The sequence below is a fragment of the Erinaceus europaeus genome, chromosome 4 (genome assembly GCF_950295315.1).
Source record: "Erinaceus europaeus chromosome 4, mEriEur2.1, whole genome shotgun sequence".
NCBI classification, from domain to species: Eukaryota; Metazoa; Chordata; class Mammalia; order Eulipotyphla; family Erinaceidae; genus Erinaceus; species Erinaceus europaeus.
Window position 1 is genome coordinate 143,250,034 of NC_080165.1, and position 18,613 is coordinate 143,268,646.

Consider the following 18,613-nt stretch of genomic DNA (forward strand, 5'->3'; position numbering starts at 1 on the left):
AAATGGGAAGGGGGGGTGGGTGTTGGTGCACCAAGTTAAGCACACATAGTACTAAGCACGAGGACTGGCACAAGGATCCTGGTTCAAGCCCCTGCCTCCCCACCTGCACGATGACATTTCACATTCCATGAAGCAGGTCTGCAGGTGTCTGTCTTTCTCTATCCTTCTCTATCTTCCCCTCCTCTCTCAAGTTCTCTCTGTCCTATCAAAAAAAAAAATCACCAAAAAAAAAAAAAAGTAGTCTGGCGGTAGCACAGCGGGTTAAGCGCAGGAGGCACAAAGCGCAAGGACCGGCGTAAGGATCCCGGTTCGAGCCCCCGGGTCCCCACCTGCAGGGGAGTTGCTTCACAGGCGGTGAAGCAGGTCTGCAGGTGTCTGTCTTTCTCTCCCCCTCTCTGTCTTCCCCTCCTCTCTCCATTTCTCTCTGTTCTATCCAACAACGATGACATCAATAACAACAACAATAAAACAACAATGGCAGCAAAAGGGAATAAATAAATAAATATAAAAAATAAAAAATAATAGTTTTAAAAAAAGCCACAGGAACAGTGGATTCATAGTGCAGGCACTGAGCCCCAACGATAACCCTGGAGGGAGGGAGGGAGAGAGAGAGAGCAAAATGTAAGAATCCAGGGGTAGTGGTGCACATGGTTGAGTGCACAACTTACTATGTGCAATGTCCCAAGTTCAAACCCCCGGTCCCCAGCTGCAAAGAAGCAGCTTCACGAGTGGTGAAGTGGAGTTTTATCTGTCTCTCCTCCTCTATCCCTCTATGCTTTCCCTCCTCCCTCTCAATTTCTCACTGTCCTAGCAAAAACAAAATTTAAAAATCACTGTAATTTTGTAACTGTAATAATTAAGACCCTGTCAGTCACATTTCCTATGCCAGTTTCTTTTTAAAATTTTTTTATTAATGAATTAATATTGATTTAATTATGAGACAGCAGGGGTATAATTCTGCACCATTCCCACCACCAGAGTTCTGTGTCCCACTCCCTCCATCGGAAACTGTAGTCGTTCTCCCAAGGCCACAGATATGGGTTAGCTGTTACTTCTGTAACTATTTATATTTATGTGTATTTTCCCCAGTTTTTCTGAGGTCCTCCCTTCTCTTTCTTTCTAAGCCACACCTACACCTGTTAGTACTTCTGAATGTCCTTCCTTTTTACTTCTCCTCTCTCCAGGTCCTGATGCAACTGGAGTTCAGAGCCTTCTAGTTATCTTCCCCTAACATTTCTCCCCCTCTGGTAGTATGGGTCAATTTTTTTTTGGCTTTTTTTTATTAGTGAATTAATAATGGTCCACAAGATTGTGGAATAAGAGGGATACAGGTCCCACTACCAGAATTCCATATATCTACCCCATCCACTGGAAAGGCCCCTAGTCTTTATCTCTCTGGGAGTATAAACCAAAGATCTTAAGGGGGTGCAGAGTGTGTTCTGGCTTCTATAACTGCTTCTCCACTGGATATGGGCGTTGGCCCATACCCCCAGCCTGTCTCTCTCTTTCCCTAGTGGGGCAGGGCTCTGGGGGAGCGGAACTCCAGGACACACTGGTGGGGTTGTCTGCCCAGGGAAGTCAAGTAGGCATCATGGTAACATCTGCAACTTGGTGACTGAAAAGCATTAAGATATAAAGCAGAACAAAAATTCTTTATGGGGTATAGAAGGTGGGAATTCTGGCTTCTGCCCTGTGCCAGTTTCTATGGCTATTGTACCCACTGTACCCACTCAGGACAAACATAGTAGCTTAAAATGACATAGGTTTACCGCAGTGGGTCAGAAGCCTGAGAGGAGTTCCCACTGGGCTAGAATTAGGGTGTCAGCAGGGCTGACATTCTTGGGGGGGGGGGCAAGGAAAATTCCTTCCCTCTCCTTTACCACTGTTTGAATCCACTCTCATTTCTTGGCTAGTATCTGTCACCCTCATCCTCAAATTCAATGATACCCAATGCCACCTTGACACATCCCCTGTTTTAAAATCTACAGATCAGCAACTTTAAAATTTTTATTTATAAAAAATGAAATACTGACAAAAAACATAGGATAAGAGGGGTACAACTCCACACAATTCCCACCACCAGAACTCCATAACTCATCCCCTCCCCTGTTAGCTTTCCTATTCTTTATCCCTCTGGGAGTATGGACCCAGGGTCATTGTGGGATGCAGAAGGTGGAAGGTCTGTCTGGCTTCTGTAATTGCTTCCCTACTGCACATGGGCATTGACAGGTTGATCCATACTCCCACCTTTCTCTAGTGGGGTAGGAATCTGGGGAAGCAAAGCTCCAGGACACATGGTGTGGTCGTCTGCCCAGGGAAGTCCAGTTGGCATCATGGTCGCATCTGGAACCTGGTGGCTGAAAAGAGAGTTAACATATAGAGTCAAACAAATTGTTGACTAATCATGAACTTAAAGGCTGCAATAGTGCAGATGAAGAGTTGGGGGGTCTCCGTTTTGTAGATAGTTAGTAAGCCTATTTTAGTTATATTTCAAAGGGCCCATGACTATACTAGTTTTGTTTTTTTTTTTTTCCTGAGCCTGAAATCTGATATGCAGGTGGATCCAAGTTATTATCTGAGGAGATGATGTCATGGCTGGAGATCAGCAACTTTAACCCCGTCTCCTGCTCGCTCCCTCTTTACAGATTAGCTGGGGGAGGTGCAGGCTCGGAAACTAGGATGCAGACATCATGACGGAGGGAGAGAGAACTCTACTCCACCACCACAGTGATCATGGTCTTTTCCCCTTTCTTACCAACTCTGGTTTCACGTGGCGATCCTGTCATAGAGATCATATCCTCAGATCTGGGGAAGAGCTTTATCCACCCCAATATTTGCCTTTTAAAAAAATTTTTTATAATTATTTTCCCTTTTGTTGCCCTTGTTTTTTTTTATTGTTGTTGTAGTTATTATTGTTGTTATTGAAGTCGTCATTGTTCAATAGAACAGAGAGAAATGAAGAGAGGAGGGGAAGACAGAGAGAGGGAGAGAAAGATAGACACCTGCAGACCTGCTGCACCGCCTGTGAAGCAACTCCCCTGCAGGTAGGGGGCCGGGGGCTTGAACTGGGATCCTTACACCAGGATCCTTATGCCGGTCCTTGTGCTTGGTGCCACATGCACTTAAACCACTGTGCTACCACCTGACTCCCAACATTTGCCTTTTACCAGGCACATAGTTGAACTTCCCCAAGTCCTGGGATCTTGTGACTGCTCACAGATTTATTTATTTTTAATTTAATTTATTACTGGATAGAGATAGAGAGAAATTGAAGGGGGAGATAAAAAGGAAAAGAGACAGACACCTGCAACTCTGCTTCACCACTCATGAGGCTTCCCCTGCAGGTGGGAACCAAGGTCTCAAACTCGGGTCCTTGAGCACTACGGTGTGTGCACTCAACCAGGTGCACCACTGCCTGCCTCGCTGTGCACAGAGTCAGGTGGGAGGAGTCATTCTTTCAGGATGGTAGGACATGGTGGAAAGCTGGAGGGCGGGGAAAGAGAGAACATTAGACAGATGTGAACTCCCCCACTTTGCCTTTTCTGAGGACACAGAGTATAGAGGCTTCATGGCTGGCTAGACGGCTGGCTGAATGGGAGAATGGATGGATGGATGGATGGATGGATGGATGGATGGATGGATGGATGGATGGATGGATGGATGGGGGAAACTGGTGACTCTGTGCAGTTATTCACTTATGAAGTCCTGAACATATGCCTCTTCTCTGCAATAAGGCAATCCAGCCACCTACCATTCATTTCTGGTGACCTGAAAAATAGCACCATAGGTAAGCAAGGAAACGCAGCCTTTTTGAAGTCAGTGTAAATTCTGAAAGGCTCCCACTTTTGGCAAGGGATCAAACATTTCCCCAGCAGGTCTTTGTGCCAAACTCTGGACTGAAGTAGGCTCATTGTTTCTTGGGTGCCACCAAGCATTACAGGCAGGGCCAAAAACACCAGACACCTTTTCTAAAGTGTAACTGGTGATCAGCTAAGGTAGGTGGGCAAGCCAAGAAAAGAAGTAAGACACTAGGCGGATAATTGCCAGCCAGGGCCTTATGCCAGCACATGGAATGGAGAGGTGGCCATTATTATCTCGTGGTCTAGTGGGGTGCCACTTGTCCTCGTCAGTTCAGGCAGCCTTAACACAGTGCCATCATTGACCTGGCTTATAAGTTATTTCTTGCTACTGGAGGCCGGAGTCTGAGATCAAGGATGCCAGTCAACACAGTCTGCTCTTGTTGAGAAGTGCTTCTGGGTTGCAAATAGTCATCTTCTCTCTGTAGACACACACATGGCAAATGGATTGCTACAGAACTCTCCTTTATAAGGACATTTTATTTTATCTGGCTTTACTTTGTTTTATTAAATAGAGGCACAGAGAGAGAGATTGAAAGAGACCAAGGGACCAGGCATTGGTGCACTTGGTTAAGCACACATATTACAGTGCACAAGGACCCAAGTTCAAGCCCCCGGTCCCCATCTGCAAGGGGAAATCTTCACGAGTGGCGAAGCAGGGCTGTAGATATCTTTCTGTCTCTCTTCCTCCCCTCTTAACTTATGTCTCTATCTAATGAATAAAAATATATTTTAAAAGAAGCTTAAAAAACAAAGGAAAAAAGAGGACAAGCACTGAAGCTTCCTTCAGTAAGGTGGGGACCAGACTTGAACCTGGTTCACACATGTGGCAAAGCAGTGCACTACCCCAGTGAGCTCTTCATGGGCCCAGGACACTCTGTAAAGACATTAATCCCATTCATGAGAGCCCCACGCTCAGGACTTCTTACCTCCTCAAGCCCTGGGCTCCTACTATTACCACACTGGGGGCTAGAATTTCAACATATATAAATATTTAGTCCATTACACACTTATTTTCTTATTTTATTTACTTTTTTTATATCATGGTTTGACTTTTTTTTTCTACTGGGGTCATCTCGGGTGCTTGGTGCCAGCACTACAAATCCACTGCTCCTGGTGGCAATTCATTTTTCCTTTTCTTCCTTTTTTTTTTTTTATCCCCCTTTCTATTTTATTTGGCAGGACAGAGAAATTGAGAGGTGAGGGGAAACAGAGAGGGAGAAAGACAGACATCTGCAGACCTGCTTCACCATTTGTGAAGGGACCAACCCCCCCCCCCCCCCCCCGCTGCAGATGGGGAGCTGGGGGCTCAAACCAGCGTCCTTATGCATGGGAATATGTGTGCTTTCCTGGGAGCACCATCATCTGGCCCCTCAAGTGCCGGGCTAGCTCCTCGGGCGGGAGAGAGACGACCAGGGACTCCTGGCTGAGTGGGACGCAGTTCAATCTTTATTGATGAGGAATGCAGTGCAAGCTAGCTATCTCTAATCACAATCCTGTCCTATATATCTCCTGAGGTGGACGTGTCAGGTCAGAAGAGGATGTACATAGGATAGGGGGTGGGGAGAAGGAAAACGCACGCGAATCAGTGGGGATTAAACCAGTGAGAACAAAACGATGATGTAAATAGACCACAACGTCAAGCAACGCAACAGAAGGGGTCTTAGAAGCAGAATTTAGAAGCAGACCAACACTCGATTTAATTTTTTAGCTGGTGATTTACGAGTGGTCTATGAGACTATGAGGTTACAGAGGTACATTCGCACACCGCACCCACCACCAGAGTCCTGCGCTTCCTGCAACCTCACTCCCACCGATGCTAACCACTACACTTTCCAGTCTTACAGACAGTTTGTTTGTTGCAAGTTCAGGTGCACACGTTTTAAAAAACATTTTTTATTCATAGTGATTTAGCACTGGCTGACGACACAATAAGACCTCAGAGGTATAGGTTTGCACCCACGTACATGTGCCCACATAACTCACTGTACCTATCGCTAAAAAGTGCTGGCATCCCCTCCCGCCTGCCTCCCAACCATTATGGTTTTTGCAAAGTCTAAGAAAGAGTTTGGCTACTATTTGATGTGAGTTCTTTTGCTTGAGTTAGCTACTTACTACATTTGTGTGAAGCATCCTAGTCTGTGGTTGCCTTTCATTATTTCACTTAGCACAGGCACCTTCATTTCCACCCATTGGGTCCCAAGTGACACAGTATCACCTTTTAAAATTACAGAGTAGCATTCCATTAGGTCCGTATCCTATAACTTCTTTATCCAGTTACTTGCCACACTGGGCATCTACACTGCTCCATAGACACTGTGACTAGCGTAGCTGTGAACACAGGAGAGCGTCTGTCCTCTCCGATTACTGCTTTCCTGTTCTTTGCCTCCACCAAGGGTGCCGTTACTGGGTCACAGTGTTTACTAATGTAGTTGAGGGTTCTTCATGCAGTTTTCCATAAGGGCTGTACCAGTTTGCATTCTAACCAGGGGTGCAGCAGACTTCCTTTTTCACCACATGCTTGCTGACACTTGTTATTTCCAGTCATGATGTAGGCCATTTTCACTGGTGTGAGGTGCTGTCTCATGGTGCTTTTGATGGGCAGTTTTCTAATGGTAGGTGATAGGGAGCATTCTTTCATGTGTCTGAGTGTCATCTGTATATATTCTTTGGAGATCGATCTATGCAGATGTTTCACCCCCCCCCCCTTTCTGCACACTTCTTACTCCCTTGGCTGTAGAGTGGCGAGAAAAGTTCTATGGGAATACAAGTAGGACTGCTTTTGAGCCTTTCGTTCTGGGGAAAGAAGGAATGTGGAACATTCAGTGTGTCAAATGACCCTACAGAGAGGAAGGGCAAGGAACACACAGTCTTTGTGAGTTTTAATTTTGTGAGAGAGAGAGAGAGAAGGGGAGGGAGGGGGGACTGGGTGGTGGTGCACCTGGTTAAGTGCAAGGACCCATGCAGGTATCTGGGTTCAAGTCCACAGCTCCTCACCTGCACGGAGGATGCTTCATGAGCAGTGAAGCAGGTCTGCAGGTGTCTTTTTCTCTTCCTCTCTACCATCCCCTCCCCCTCTCAATTTCTCTCTATCCTAGTCAATAAAATGGAAAAAATGGCCACCTGGAGCAGTGGATTATTAGTGCTGGAACCAACCCCCCAGTGATAACCCTGGAGGCAGAGAGAGAGAGAGAAGTGGAGAAAAAGAGACCTTTCCCATGGGACCAAGAGGACATGCATCTCAATGAGTCCGACCCCCCCCCACACACACACACACTGTAGCCTCGCCAGCGTTTACTCACACTGGTCCTCCTGTGGCTTTTCTTTTCTGTTTGTGACCCTGCCCCAGCAGGAGATTGACGGCAATGCTCTCTTATTGCTGAGGAGTGACATGATCATGAAGTACCTGGGCCTGAAGCTGGGGCCTGCGCTGAAGCTGTGCTACCACATCGAGAAGCTGAAGCAAGCCAAGTTCTGAAGGCTGCCAATAGAAGCAAAAGCCAGACAGCAGGTCTCAGGCTCACCTGCCTTTTACCAACATCCACCCCCTCACCTTCACCTCCGGGGGCCCCATCACAAAATCGATTCTCTTCGTGAAAAGAATCGCCATAGAGAATGGGATGTTTTCTAAGATGTGTGTGTGTCTTTGCCTTTTTTTTTTTAAAAAAAAAAAAAATCAGCATGGCACCCTTTTTGAAAGACTCCCCTGTGTTTGATTTGCCGAGGAAAGGCCCCCTTCCCGAGTTGATTCGTTTTAACATGCCCAATCTTGCTCCTAGCGTGGGTCATGTTTTTATAATGAAGGGGGTGGCTGGATATTAACGTCCAAGGATCCCTTTCTTCCCTCTGGAGGGGACAACAGGTTAACAGATGTGACAAGAACCGAGGTCTCTGCAGACCTGTGACAAAGCCCTCTGTATTGCTCTAGTCTGTAACTCTAACCCTGGGGCCTAGCGTTGTGATCCTTTCCTGGATTACCTCTGAAAACTGTCTTTTTGGTGGGGGGGGGGGGTTGGGGGAGGGTAAATGCCTCACCTTGCACTATGTAAAAAAAAAAAAAGACTTGAATCCTCCTGCTCTCTGAAAAAGGAGCGTGGGGGGGGGGGGATCTCTTTCATTCTAGTTCCCTGAAATACTGTGTTACTCCACTAGAGGGCAGACTGGTAATGCAATTTCAGGCCCCTCGCTGCCAAGTAGTTTGATGATTCCTGACTCAGTAGCCAGATAAGGGTTTCTGTGAACCAAACCTAACCTATGTATTTCACAGCAACACCACAGATTGCAACTTGGAGGGACGGAACTCTTTTCTAGAAAATTCTGGTTCATCCAGTCATTATTAACTGACTGAGAGGCAAAGGCAAGAATTGGAAGCCTGGTCTTCCCAGATGGGACTTCGGCATCCCTTCCCTTGCGGAGTCCTTACTGAGATACTGGTGTGCTGGCATATATGCTGAAGAGTCGCAGCGACATGTACCCATGGGCGTTTCTTTTTAAAAGAAGAAAAACCTCCCTGCCAAACTCGAGAAATAAGCCAGAAACACACTATGTAAGCGAACAATGAAACTAGAAAAACACATTGCTTGCTGACATAGTGTGTTTGTGGCTTATTTCTCTAGTCCTCAACATATAACACAGGCACACTATCGCTGGGTTTAATTCCATTTACAAATAGGTTTTCCTTCCTTACCTTGGAATAACAAGAAAAAATTCTCTCCCCACACCACCACCACTTGGCAGCTATGCACAGGAAGTTGTTGTTGTTGTTGTTTTAAATATTTATTTATTTCCTTTTTGTTGCCCCTGTTTTTATTGTTGTTGTAGTTATTACTGTTGTTATTGATGTCGATGTTGTTGGATAGGCCAGAGAGAAATGGAAAGAGGAGAGGAAGACAGAGTGAGGAGAGAAAGATAGACACCTGCAGACCTGCTTCACTGCCTGTGAAGTGACTCCCCCTGCAGGTGGGGTGCCAGAGGCTCAAACCAGGATTCTCACACTGGTCCTTGCACTTTGCGCCACCTGTGCTTAACCCGCCTCGCTACTGCCTAACTCTCGTGCAGCAAGTTGACAAGGAATCCACATGCCACTGGGCAGAAGGACAGCCACCCTACCCCACCCATTCTATCTTTCACTTCATTGAAAACAAATTCATCTTGTCTATGGACCTACCTTTCTCCTTAAATGACATCAAGAAGGTTGGGGTGGAGAAAATGAACCGTTGAGTTTCCAACATGCAGTTAGTAAGCAGAGACCAAGGAAAACCTTTGGTTTAGGCTGTGGTCTGAGCGGGGTCCCTGCTGGTGAGCTGAGCAGGGTGGGATTTCAGCCCCTGAGCCCTTTGAGGAAGGGAGCTTGCACAGGACAGATTTTCATGCTGATTTTTCACAGTGAGCTAGAACTTAAGTGAAAACCATAAGAAATCCATGCCAGGCTACTAGATTTACTCTGATAAGAGATCTTTGAGAAAGTAAAGTAGAGCAAAATCCATTACTGACACACAGAAGGGTCACTGAACTCAGCAGGACAGAGGAAGCTGGGAGGAAGATGTCCTAAGTGTGCCCACTGGGTTGCATTTGAGTAGTAAGGTCATCCAAGAGCTCAGGATCTGTCGGTTCCAGCGCCTGAATCAGGCCTCAGGACTATGAAACCACAAGGGAACTTTGCCCCTCAAAAATGTTTTAATCCTGAATGTTCACTCAGGAAAATTAATCCTTATCTCCCTCGGAAAGCCACAGGTAGTGACCTGGGAAGTGGCTCAATGGGTAAAGTATTCGACTTTAAAGCATGAGGTCTTGAGTTTGATCCCTGGAAGTGCATGTACCAGAATGAAGTCTGGTATCCCTTCTCCTTCTTCTCCTCTTCCTTCTCATCTTTCTCCTCCTTCTGCACCTCCTTTTCTTCTTCTTCTTCTCCTCCTCTTCCTTCTTCTCCACCTCCCTCTTTTCTCCTCCTCCTCCTCCTCCTCATCTTCCTTCTCTTCTTCCTCCTTTTCCTCCTCCTCTTCCTTCTTCACCTCCTTCATCTCCTTGACCTTCTCCTTCCCTCACAAATAAATATTTTATTTAAAAACAGAAATCAGGGTAACATCCTTAAAAAAAAGAAGAACATTGCGTAGTCAATGTACTGAAAATGGCCGATGTGAAAACAATGATGTCCAGAAAGTCCCAGGTTTTGTGCTCTGCCCTCCGTTTGTCTCACACCTGTGGTGCTATTTTCTTCAACGGGGACAGGGACCTGGACCAGGACCTAGCTTGGAGACCTCCAGGCCAGACCCAGTGTGCAGAGCAGGTGTTCAGACCCTGTTGAGAGACTGCCCGGACTTCCTGTGCCCTCACTAGCATCCCTAGATATACATGAATATTGGTGCCCCGGAAGTAAAGCCATCCCCAAACCTATGTCAAAGATATGCTTTGAGTATATAATGAAGGGGGCAGCTGGATACTAACGTCCAAGGATCCCTTTAGTCCCTCTGGAGGGGTTTTCAAAGGAGATATACTTTCTCATCTCCAGTCTGAGAAAAAAAAAAAAAGCTGGATCCATGTTCACATGTGACTGCTCTCACAGGGGGCTACTTCATTGTGCATTAAGCTTTAAGCAGGCCCAGTTGCTGAAGCCAAGATATTTAAGGTTTGACTTAAAAAAAAAATCTCATTAATCTCAAAGTGAATGCCACTCTACCAGAGGAAAACTCAGGGAGGGACATCCTTGTCTGCTTTTGCACCGAATGCAATTAGCCGACCAAATTATTGTAGCAATACTTGAATTAAAATTAATTTCCACCCCTTTCAAAAAATGTGTCAAGCCATGAAGCTAAACAGCTTAGCAAATGTAAAACATGCCAGGCCATTTCCTTGAAACAGACCTTCACAAGTCAGGCCAAGTGTGTCACCCTCATCCAAATGGGAGCTAATTGGGGTGGTAGGGGGGAGCGGCTGGGAGCTCACACTTGTATAGACTTAATATTTACTATTCCATGGTAGAAGTTTTGTTTCAGGTTGTGGCAAGTAATGATAGAGTTTTGCATAATTCTGAATTAAAGTGTGTGTGTGCGTGTGTGTGTGTGTGTGTGTGTGTGTGTGTGTGTGTGCGCGCGCACGCGCGTGCTCTACTTTACCAGACATTTCCAATTACCTTTGCCTACTAGACAGTTTGAAAAATAATACTCAATAGGCAATGCTATTGCCTGGGGCATTTACAGTGTTTTAGGAAGCATCCCTTTGTGTATGTAGCCTACAGGTAGGGAGGGGTGTGTGTATGTGTGTGTGTGTGTGTGTGTGTGTGTGTGTGTGTGTGTGTGTGTGTGTGTGTGTGTGAATTTCCTGATGCTATAGTTGCAGAAGTCTTCAGAGGCAGCTAGGAGGGGCTGATGCATAACAGCTTTTGCATTTGCTTGGTTTAAAATGACTCCCTGTCTCTGTCATACCAGAGTCAAAACTCCAGGCTGTTTCTACTAGCTATCCCCCTGTATGCCAGCAGAGGGAACCCTAGAAGCAGCTGAGGGGTGATTCTGGGGTTCTGGGCCTGCCTGGTGGGTTGCTGGCTGGCTGTGCCCAGCCTGCTGAGAAGTCCCACCAGGGAGCCCACCAGGCCGCCGGGAGCAGTCATTTTGAGGGTGTTGGTAGGTGCTCTCCTCACAGTCTACACTGGGCTCTCTTCACTCGCCTGTAGCAGAGCCGCCAGGTTCTTGTGCAACAAAAAGCAATGCGGAGCTTCTCAGGAGAACCAAACAGGAAATGTAATTTGTTGGAAGAAATACCGAGCTGGGGATGGTTTGCCTGATGAGGAAAAACATGAAAGCCTGTTTGCGTTCTGTTACAAGCACTCCAACAACTGAGTAGCCGCCTGCCTCTGCTGTTGTCTTGCCATGGGCCGTGGACCCTATAACCAGAGACCATGCCGAGGACTCCAGAGGTGGACCCAGCAGACTCCACCTTGGTGATGCTGCCCATGGCATGATGCACTCCCCCTCCCCCCTCACAGACTCACACACACACTCACACTCACTCAAACATACTCACACACACACTCATACACACCCTCACTCAAACATACTCACATACACACGCAGTCACATACACTCACACACTCACTCACTCACATACATACACACTCATTCACTCACCTACACTCACACACACACTCACACACTTATACACACAACTCACACACACTCACATACACACACATTCACCCTCACACACACACTCACTCACACACAACTTACACACACATACACACACTCACATACACACACACTCACTCTCACACACACACTCACACACAAATTACACACGCACTCATACACACACTCACATACACACACTCACATACACACACTCTCACACACACACACTCTCACACACACACTCACACACACATACACACACACTCACATACACACACATACTCACACACACACATACACACACACTCACATACACACACACACACTCACACACACACACACACACATACACACACTCACATACACACACATACTGTATCAGGGCCGTGCGCCCAGGAAGAGAGCCAGGAGCCTCAGCACACAGGGTGCCACTCCTCCAACTTTTCCTTAATCAAAGGTGATCCCTGCACAGAACACTGAGAGTCTGACTTTATTTTTATTATTGTATTTTTAACCTAGCCTCTACTTGAAAGAGTTTGGCTGTTATTTATCGCCACCAGTTAAATATTATGGAAACACGTCTGCTAACAATTTGCTTTGTGTAATTTGTCCCAATGCTAACAAGCAACAGCTGGGAGACGTGCTGTGGTAAATTCCGCTGCAGTGGCAGCGGTGCTGTTCCACCCGGACGTCACCAAACTCGGGGCCCTGCTCAGGAAGAGGAAGAAGGCGCCCTCTGGCCCTCCCTGGCCTCAGGAAATTCTCCGAACTTAGAAACCTCTCTGGGCAAAGGCACAGGTTCAGAGCAGCCTTTGCCTCGCCTCACTTTCTTCGCTTTGAAGAGCAGGGCCCCGGACTTGTGCTCTTAAAATTCTGCCTCAAGAACCTGGGGTTTCTCCTCATGTTTAGCACTGAGTTTAGTGTCCTCCGGTGGAAAAGACAGCAACTTAAGACAACATAAGGATGACACCTCCAGGCCAGGGTACTGTGCCCAGCACCCATACTGAGACATCAGGGCCAGGAGAGGAGGGGAGCTTTAGAGCTGGAAAGGGTTGGCTGATGTTTAGAGATGGTGTGGGGCCAGGTGGTGGCGCACCTGGTTAATCGTGCACATTACAGGGCACAAGGACCTGGGTTCAAGTCCCTGGTCCCCACCTGGAGGGGGAAAGCTTCACAAGTGGTGAAGCAGGGCTGCAGGTGTCTCTTCATCTCTTTCCCCTTCTCTTCCCCTTCCCCTCTCAATTTCTCTTTCTCTTTCCAATAGTACATAAATTTAATAAAAATAAACTTTAAAAGAGTTGGTGTAAGGCCAGATGGTGGTGCACCTGGTTAAGTGCTCACATTCCAGTGTGCAAGGACCCAGGCTCAAGCCCTTGGTCCCCACCTGTAAGGGGAAAACTTCAGAGTGGTGAAGCAGGGCTGCAAATATCTCTTTATCTCTTCTCCTTCTCTATCTCTTCCTCCCCTCTCAGTTTTTCTCGGTCTCTACCCTATAATAAATAAATTTAAAAAAAAATTTTAAGAAAACAGTTGGTGTTAGACGTTGTGCGGACAGCAGCCTCTTCCTGTCTAAAGTGTTTTAGCCGACCGCCATATTGGGTCTGAGCTGCTAGCCTGCCAATGTAGCTCCCACCTGTGACCTGAGCCTGAGCCTTGCTTCCCTGCTCTTGCTGGAAAGACCGACACAGCTGTCTTCCATGGAGTCATGCTTTGGAACACACCCACAGTCTTGCTTGTCCAAACAGCTCTCTATGAAATAGCAGATCCCCACAGGGTGTCATCTGACAGAGCATATGTGACCAAAGGCGGCCTTCTTTATAAACACAGCATCCTCAAACCTCACGGAGACTCTCCCTTCCCTACCACTGCTGGACCACTCCCCCACAGCTCTGAGCAATGGCCAGCTCCCATTACAGGGAGTTCATGCCCATAGGAAAGGACTGCTTTCTCTATTGGACAGCTCTGACTGTGAAAAAAAAAAGTTATTTCCCGGGGAGACACAGATGTCTGTGAATCAGACACAGACATTTGTGATGAAGCCAATTCTGCAATCTTTCTCTTTTTAGCAGCATTTGTCCATGAAGTAACCAGACCTACGATACAAATGGCCTTTGGCAAGTCGATCTCCGCTCCTCTGCGTCCTGATAGAGGACCACACTTTGGGCACCTGCAGACGTTGGAGAGGTTCAAAGTATCCAGTTCATGAGCTTAATCACACACATACACAAAAAAACACTCGTGAATTTTTTTGGTCTTATGCAAAAATAAAATAAAATAGGGACTGCCTGGGAGAATTCGCAGCCTAGTTGTAAATCTGGCTGTGGCCACGTTGAGATGTGGCTTATGTAAGCTTGTGTGAATGGATCTAAAAGGCCACACACTTCGTTAACAGTTGGGGAAAAGATACCAGGAGATGTCGACTTCCTGTCTCTTAATTGTATTCACTGGTGATGTAATGAACCGAGGACTTTTCTGCTTAAACAAAAGCAAGTCATGATGGTGGAAAAGTAGAAGCCAGTGGCCTGCATTTCCTGTTTATTTGCCTTATATTTTCATTTGTGTTGTAATTTGTGCTATTAGTCATTTTATTGTGGTTTGCAAAATTGTAAGATTTCAGGGTATACTTTCATACCAGTGTGTGTGTGCGCATGCGTGTGTAAGTCACCGAACTCACCACCGAAACCCTGAGCCAACACACCACAACCACCACCATCATAGTTCTTAGGTCTCAAAACTTCTAAGAGACAAATATAGGGGCCGGGCGGTGGCACGCCTGGTTAAGCGCACATGGTACAAAGTGAAAGGGCCTGCACAGGTATCTGGACTGCGGCCTCTGCTCCCCACTGGTAGGGAGGACGCTTCACAGGGGTAAAGCAGGTGTGCAGGTGTCTTTCTCTCTCCCCCTCCTCTCTCAATTTCTCCCTGCCCTATGTAATAAAATGGGGGGGGGGAAATGGCCACCAGGAGCAATGGATTCGTAGTGCAGGCACTGAGCCCCAGTGATAACTCTGGAAGCAGAAGGAGGAGGAGGAGGAGGAGAAATATATATATATATATATATATATGTGAAGTTCATTCCCTTCATGTTATTCAGATGACTGGAAGTATCCAGTAGACGTCTGTTGCCACTTCACCTATTTCACTTAGTGTAGTCACTTCCAGTTTCATTCGTTTTGTTCTCAGTGACACAGTATCATTTTTGTTTCACAGCAGAGTAGTTTTCAATGGGCTATATTGCCTCAGATTTCTTTACTCAGTCATCTACTGATGAGCTTATAGGTTGCTTCCATTCCATGGCTAGAGTGACTAACGCAGCTGTGAGCATATATGCCCTTGAGTTAGCATGTTCACGCCCTTTGGATGTACGCCCATGAGTGGCATCGCTGGATCGTAAGGCATCTCCATTTTCATTTTTTGGGAGCTCTCTCCATAGTGTTTTCCATGGAGGCCACACCAATCTGCTTTCCCACCAACAGTGAACCAGATTTCCTGAGTCTTCACATGCTTCACAACAGTGGCTGTTTCCTCTTTTGTTCATGTAAAACCATCCTCACGGGTAAAAAGACCTCACATCCTGACTGGCCGAGTGCTTTGCCTCAATCATTAAAGTGAAATAATAGATCTTATTTTTTTTTAATATTTCTTCCCTTTTGTTGCCCTTGTTGTTTTGTTGGTGTAGTTATTATTGTTATTGATGTCATAGTTGTTAGATAAGACAGAGAGAAATGGAGAGAGAAGGGGTAGACAGAGAGGGGGAGAGAAAGACAGACACCTGCAGACTGGCTTCACCCCTTGTGAAGCGACTCCCCTGCAGGTGGGGAGCTGGGGGCTTGAACCAGGATCTTTATGCCAGTCCTTGCGCTTTGCACCACCTATGCTTAACACACTGTGCTACCGCCCAACTCCCAATAAATCTTATTTTTACAACAGATTTACTTTAAAAACATCTCTTCCTTCTCGATCCACAATGCCCCGGAAATGAATAGGGTTGCCGCTGAGTGATTAACCGTACCAGGAGGATCCACATCTCTCTGGGAGGGACAGAGTGGGCAGACTGGCCACGATATCTGTGCCACAGGCCACTCTTCCATTCCTGCTGAAGGCACAGTCCACAGGACACGGGTAGGAGAAAGCCCGTCTGCTTCCATTCTCTGCTCCTGGCAAGCAGATCCATAAACACCAAGGGTTTCTCTTTTTCCCATATGACTCCAATAAGAACCTTGATCATGGGGGTCGGGCGGTGGCGCAGCGGGTTAAGCGCATGTGGCGCAAAGCACAGGGACCAGTGTAAGGATCCCGGTTCGAGCCCCCGGCTCCCCACCTGCAGGGGAGTCGCTTCACAGGCGGTGAAGCAGGTCTGCAGGTGTCTATCTTTCTCTCCCCTTCTCTGTCTTCCCCTCCTCTCTCCATTTCTCTCTGTCCTATCCAACAACGAATTGTGTCAACAAGGGCAATAATAATAACCACAACGAAGCTACAACAAGGGCAACAAAAGCGGGGAAAATGGCCTCCAGGAGCGGTGGATTCATGGTGCAGGCACCAAGCCCAGCAATAACCCTGGAGGAGGAAAAAAAAAAAAAAAAAAAAAAAAAAAAAAAAAAAGAACCTTGATCATAGGGGTTGGCAGTGGCACAGCTGGTTGAGCATACACATTTCCATGCTCAAGGACCCAGGTTGAAGTCCCTGGTCCTCACATACAGGTTGGAAGTGTCACAAGTGGTAAAGCAGAACTGGGAGTCTCCCTCTCTTTTCTCTCCTCTATCTTCCTTCCCCCTCTCAATTTCTCTCTGTCCTATCCAAGAAAAAGGGGAGGGAGGGGAAAATGTGGTTTCGTTGTTCAGGCACAGAGTCTCAGTGACAATTCTGGTGGCAATAAAAAGAGGAAGATGGAGGAGGGAGAGAAGGAGGAGGAAGAGCCAGGAGGTGATGCACCTGCTAAAACGCACACATTACCATGTGCAAGGGCCTGGGTTCAAGCCCCTGGTCCCCACCTCTACGGAGGAAACCTCACAGGTGGTGGCACAGTGCAGTGCTGTGGGGCTTCCTGCCTCTGTCTTCACCCTCCTTTGAGTTACCCTCTGTCTGTGTGAACAGACTCCATGACCGATCACCACCCACCACCAATCATACCCAGTCTTTGGAGAAACTGCCTCAAAAGCCTAGACACATCTTCTAATTATCTTAGCCCTGCTTGGTTTTAATTCACGTATGTATTTATTTATTTTATTACCACCAAGATTATCGCTGGGGCTCGGTGGCAGCCCCCCTCTTTTTTCTTTCTGCTTTATTATTATTGTTGTTCTTGTTGTTTTGACAGGACAGGGAAGGATAGACACCTGCAGACCTGCTTCACTGCTCATGAAGTGTCCTCCCCGCTGGTGGGAATTGGGGGCTCGAATCCAAGTCCTTCCTCATGTGGTATGTGTGCTTAAATAGGTGTGGCCCTGCGAGACCCCACCTTGCTTAATATATATATATATATGTATATATGAGGATTCGTCTTTAATATTGCAGGATGTTTCCAGTATATCTCTTGAGGGAATCGTCTTTAAAAGCAAGGACATGGGGAGTCAGGCAGTAGTGCAGCGGGTTAAGCACACGTGGCACAAAGTGCAAGGACTGGGGTAAGGATCCTGGTTCAAGCCCCCGGCTCCCCACCTGCAGGAGAGTCGCTTCACAGGTGGTGAAGCAGGTCTGCAGGTGTCTATCTTTCTCTCCCCCACTCCGCCTTCCCCTCCTCTCTCCATTTCTCTCTGTCCTATTCAACAATGATGACGACATCAATAACAACAATAACTACAATAACAATGAAAAACAACAGGGGCAACAAAAGGGAAAAACTACATATGCAAGGACACATTTCTTTGCAAGTGAATGAGACCACTGCCCCCCGAGAGTGGATTTCTTTCCTGTTTGGAGTCAGCCAAAGCCATGAGGAATGGAGTCTGGATGCAGATAATCCACGTGCAATGTCAAACGCTGGGCGTCCGTATGCCCTACTTTGTGTTTTTTCATGTGTTTCCTTATTTGGTACAAGTGGTTTGAGCAGTGACATTAACCTTAAGTGTGTTAGGCGAATGAGCTGCGGGAGTCATAAGGGCTAATCTGCAGAGCAAAACCCTCTTTGCACGCGCAGCGTTGATTGTGCTCATTTACTTTATTTCTTTTTATTTTTGCTTCCAGGTTTATCGCTGCGGCTCAGTGCCAGAACTACAAATCCACTGCTCCTGATGGCCATCCCTCCTCCTTTTTATTATTATTGTGAGAAATTGAGAAAGGAGGAAACAGAGAGAGAGAGATATTTATAAACCTGCTTCACCGCTTGTGAAGCTTCCCCCACCCTCTGCAGGTGGGGAGCTGGGGTGTCTTCTCATTCAGTCCTGAAGGTCAAGTGTACAGTGGCCTGAAATAAAATGTCACCCCTCAGCCATGCACCCTCCCCATCCAAAGCTGCAGGGAGTAACTGCCATATCCAGGAGCTATTCTGACCCTGCCACAGTTTCAGAGAGAGTGTAGATTTGTGGAGAGGGGTGGATAGCTTAATGGTTATGCAAAGAAACTTTCATGTCTAAGGCTTCCAGGTCCCAGGTTCAATTCCCCACACCACCATAAGCCAGTTGAGCAGTGCTCTGG

The 18,613-nt window shown here is 46.8% G+C and overlaps 1 protein-coding gene across 6 annotated transcripts in view; it reads left to right on the forward strand.

Moving 5' to 3' along the window:
• SCML4 (Scm polycomb group protein like 4) overlaps positions 1-7,513 on the forward strand; it is a 110,975-nt gene extending 103,462 nt beyond the window's left edge. For 4 of the 6 annotated variants that reach the window (XM_060190673.1, XM_060190669.1, XM_060190672.1 and 1 more), the window contains 2 exons: positions 6,413-6,472; positions 7,210-7,513. In XM_060190673.1, coding sequence (XP_060046656.1) covers positions 6,413-6,472; positions 7,210-7,335 — 186 coding nt within the window. In that variant the 3' untranslated portion in view covers positions 7,336-7,513. The remainder of the gene's footprint in view (positions 1-6,412; positions 6,473-7,209) is intronic. The other 2 variants (XM_060190674.1, XM_060190671.1) reach the window with 2 other exon arrangements.
• Positions 7,514-18,613: the final 11,100 nt, after the last annotated feature.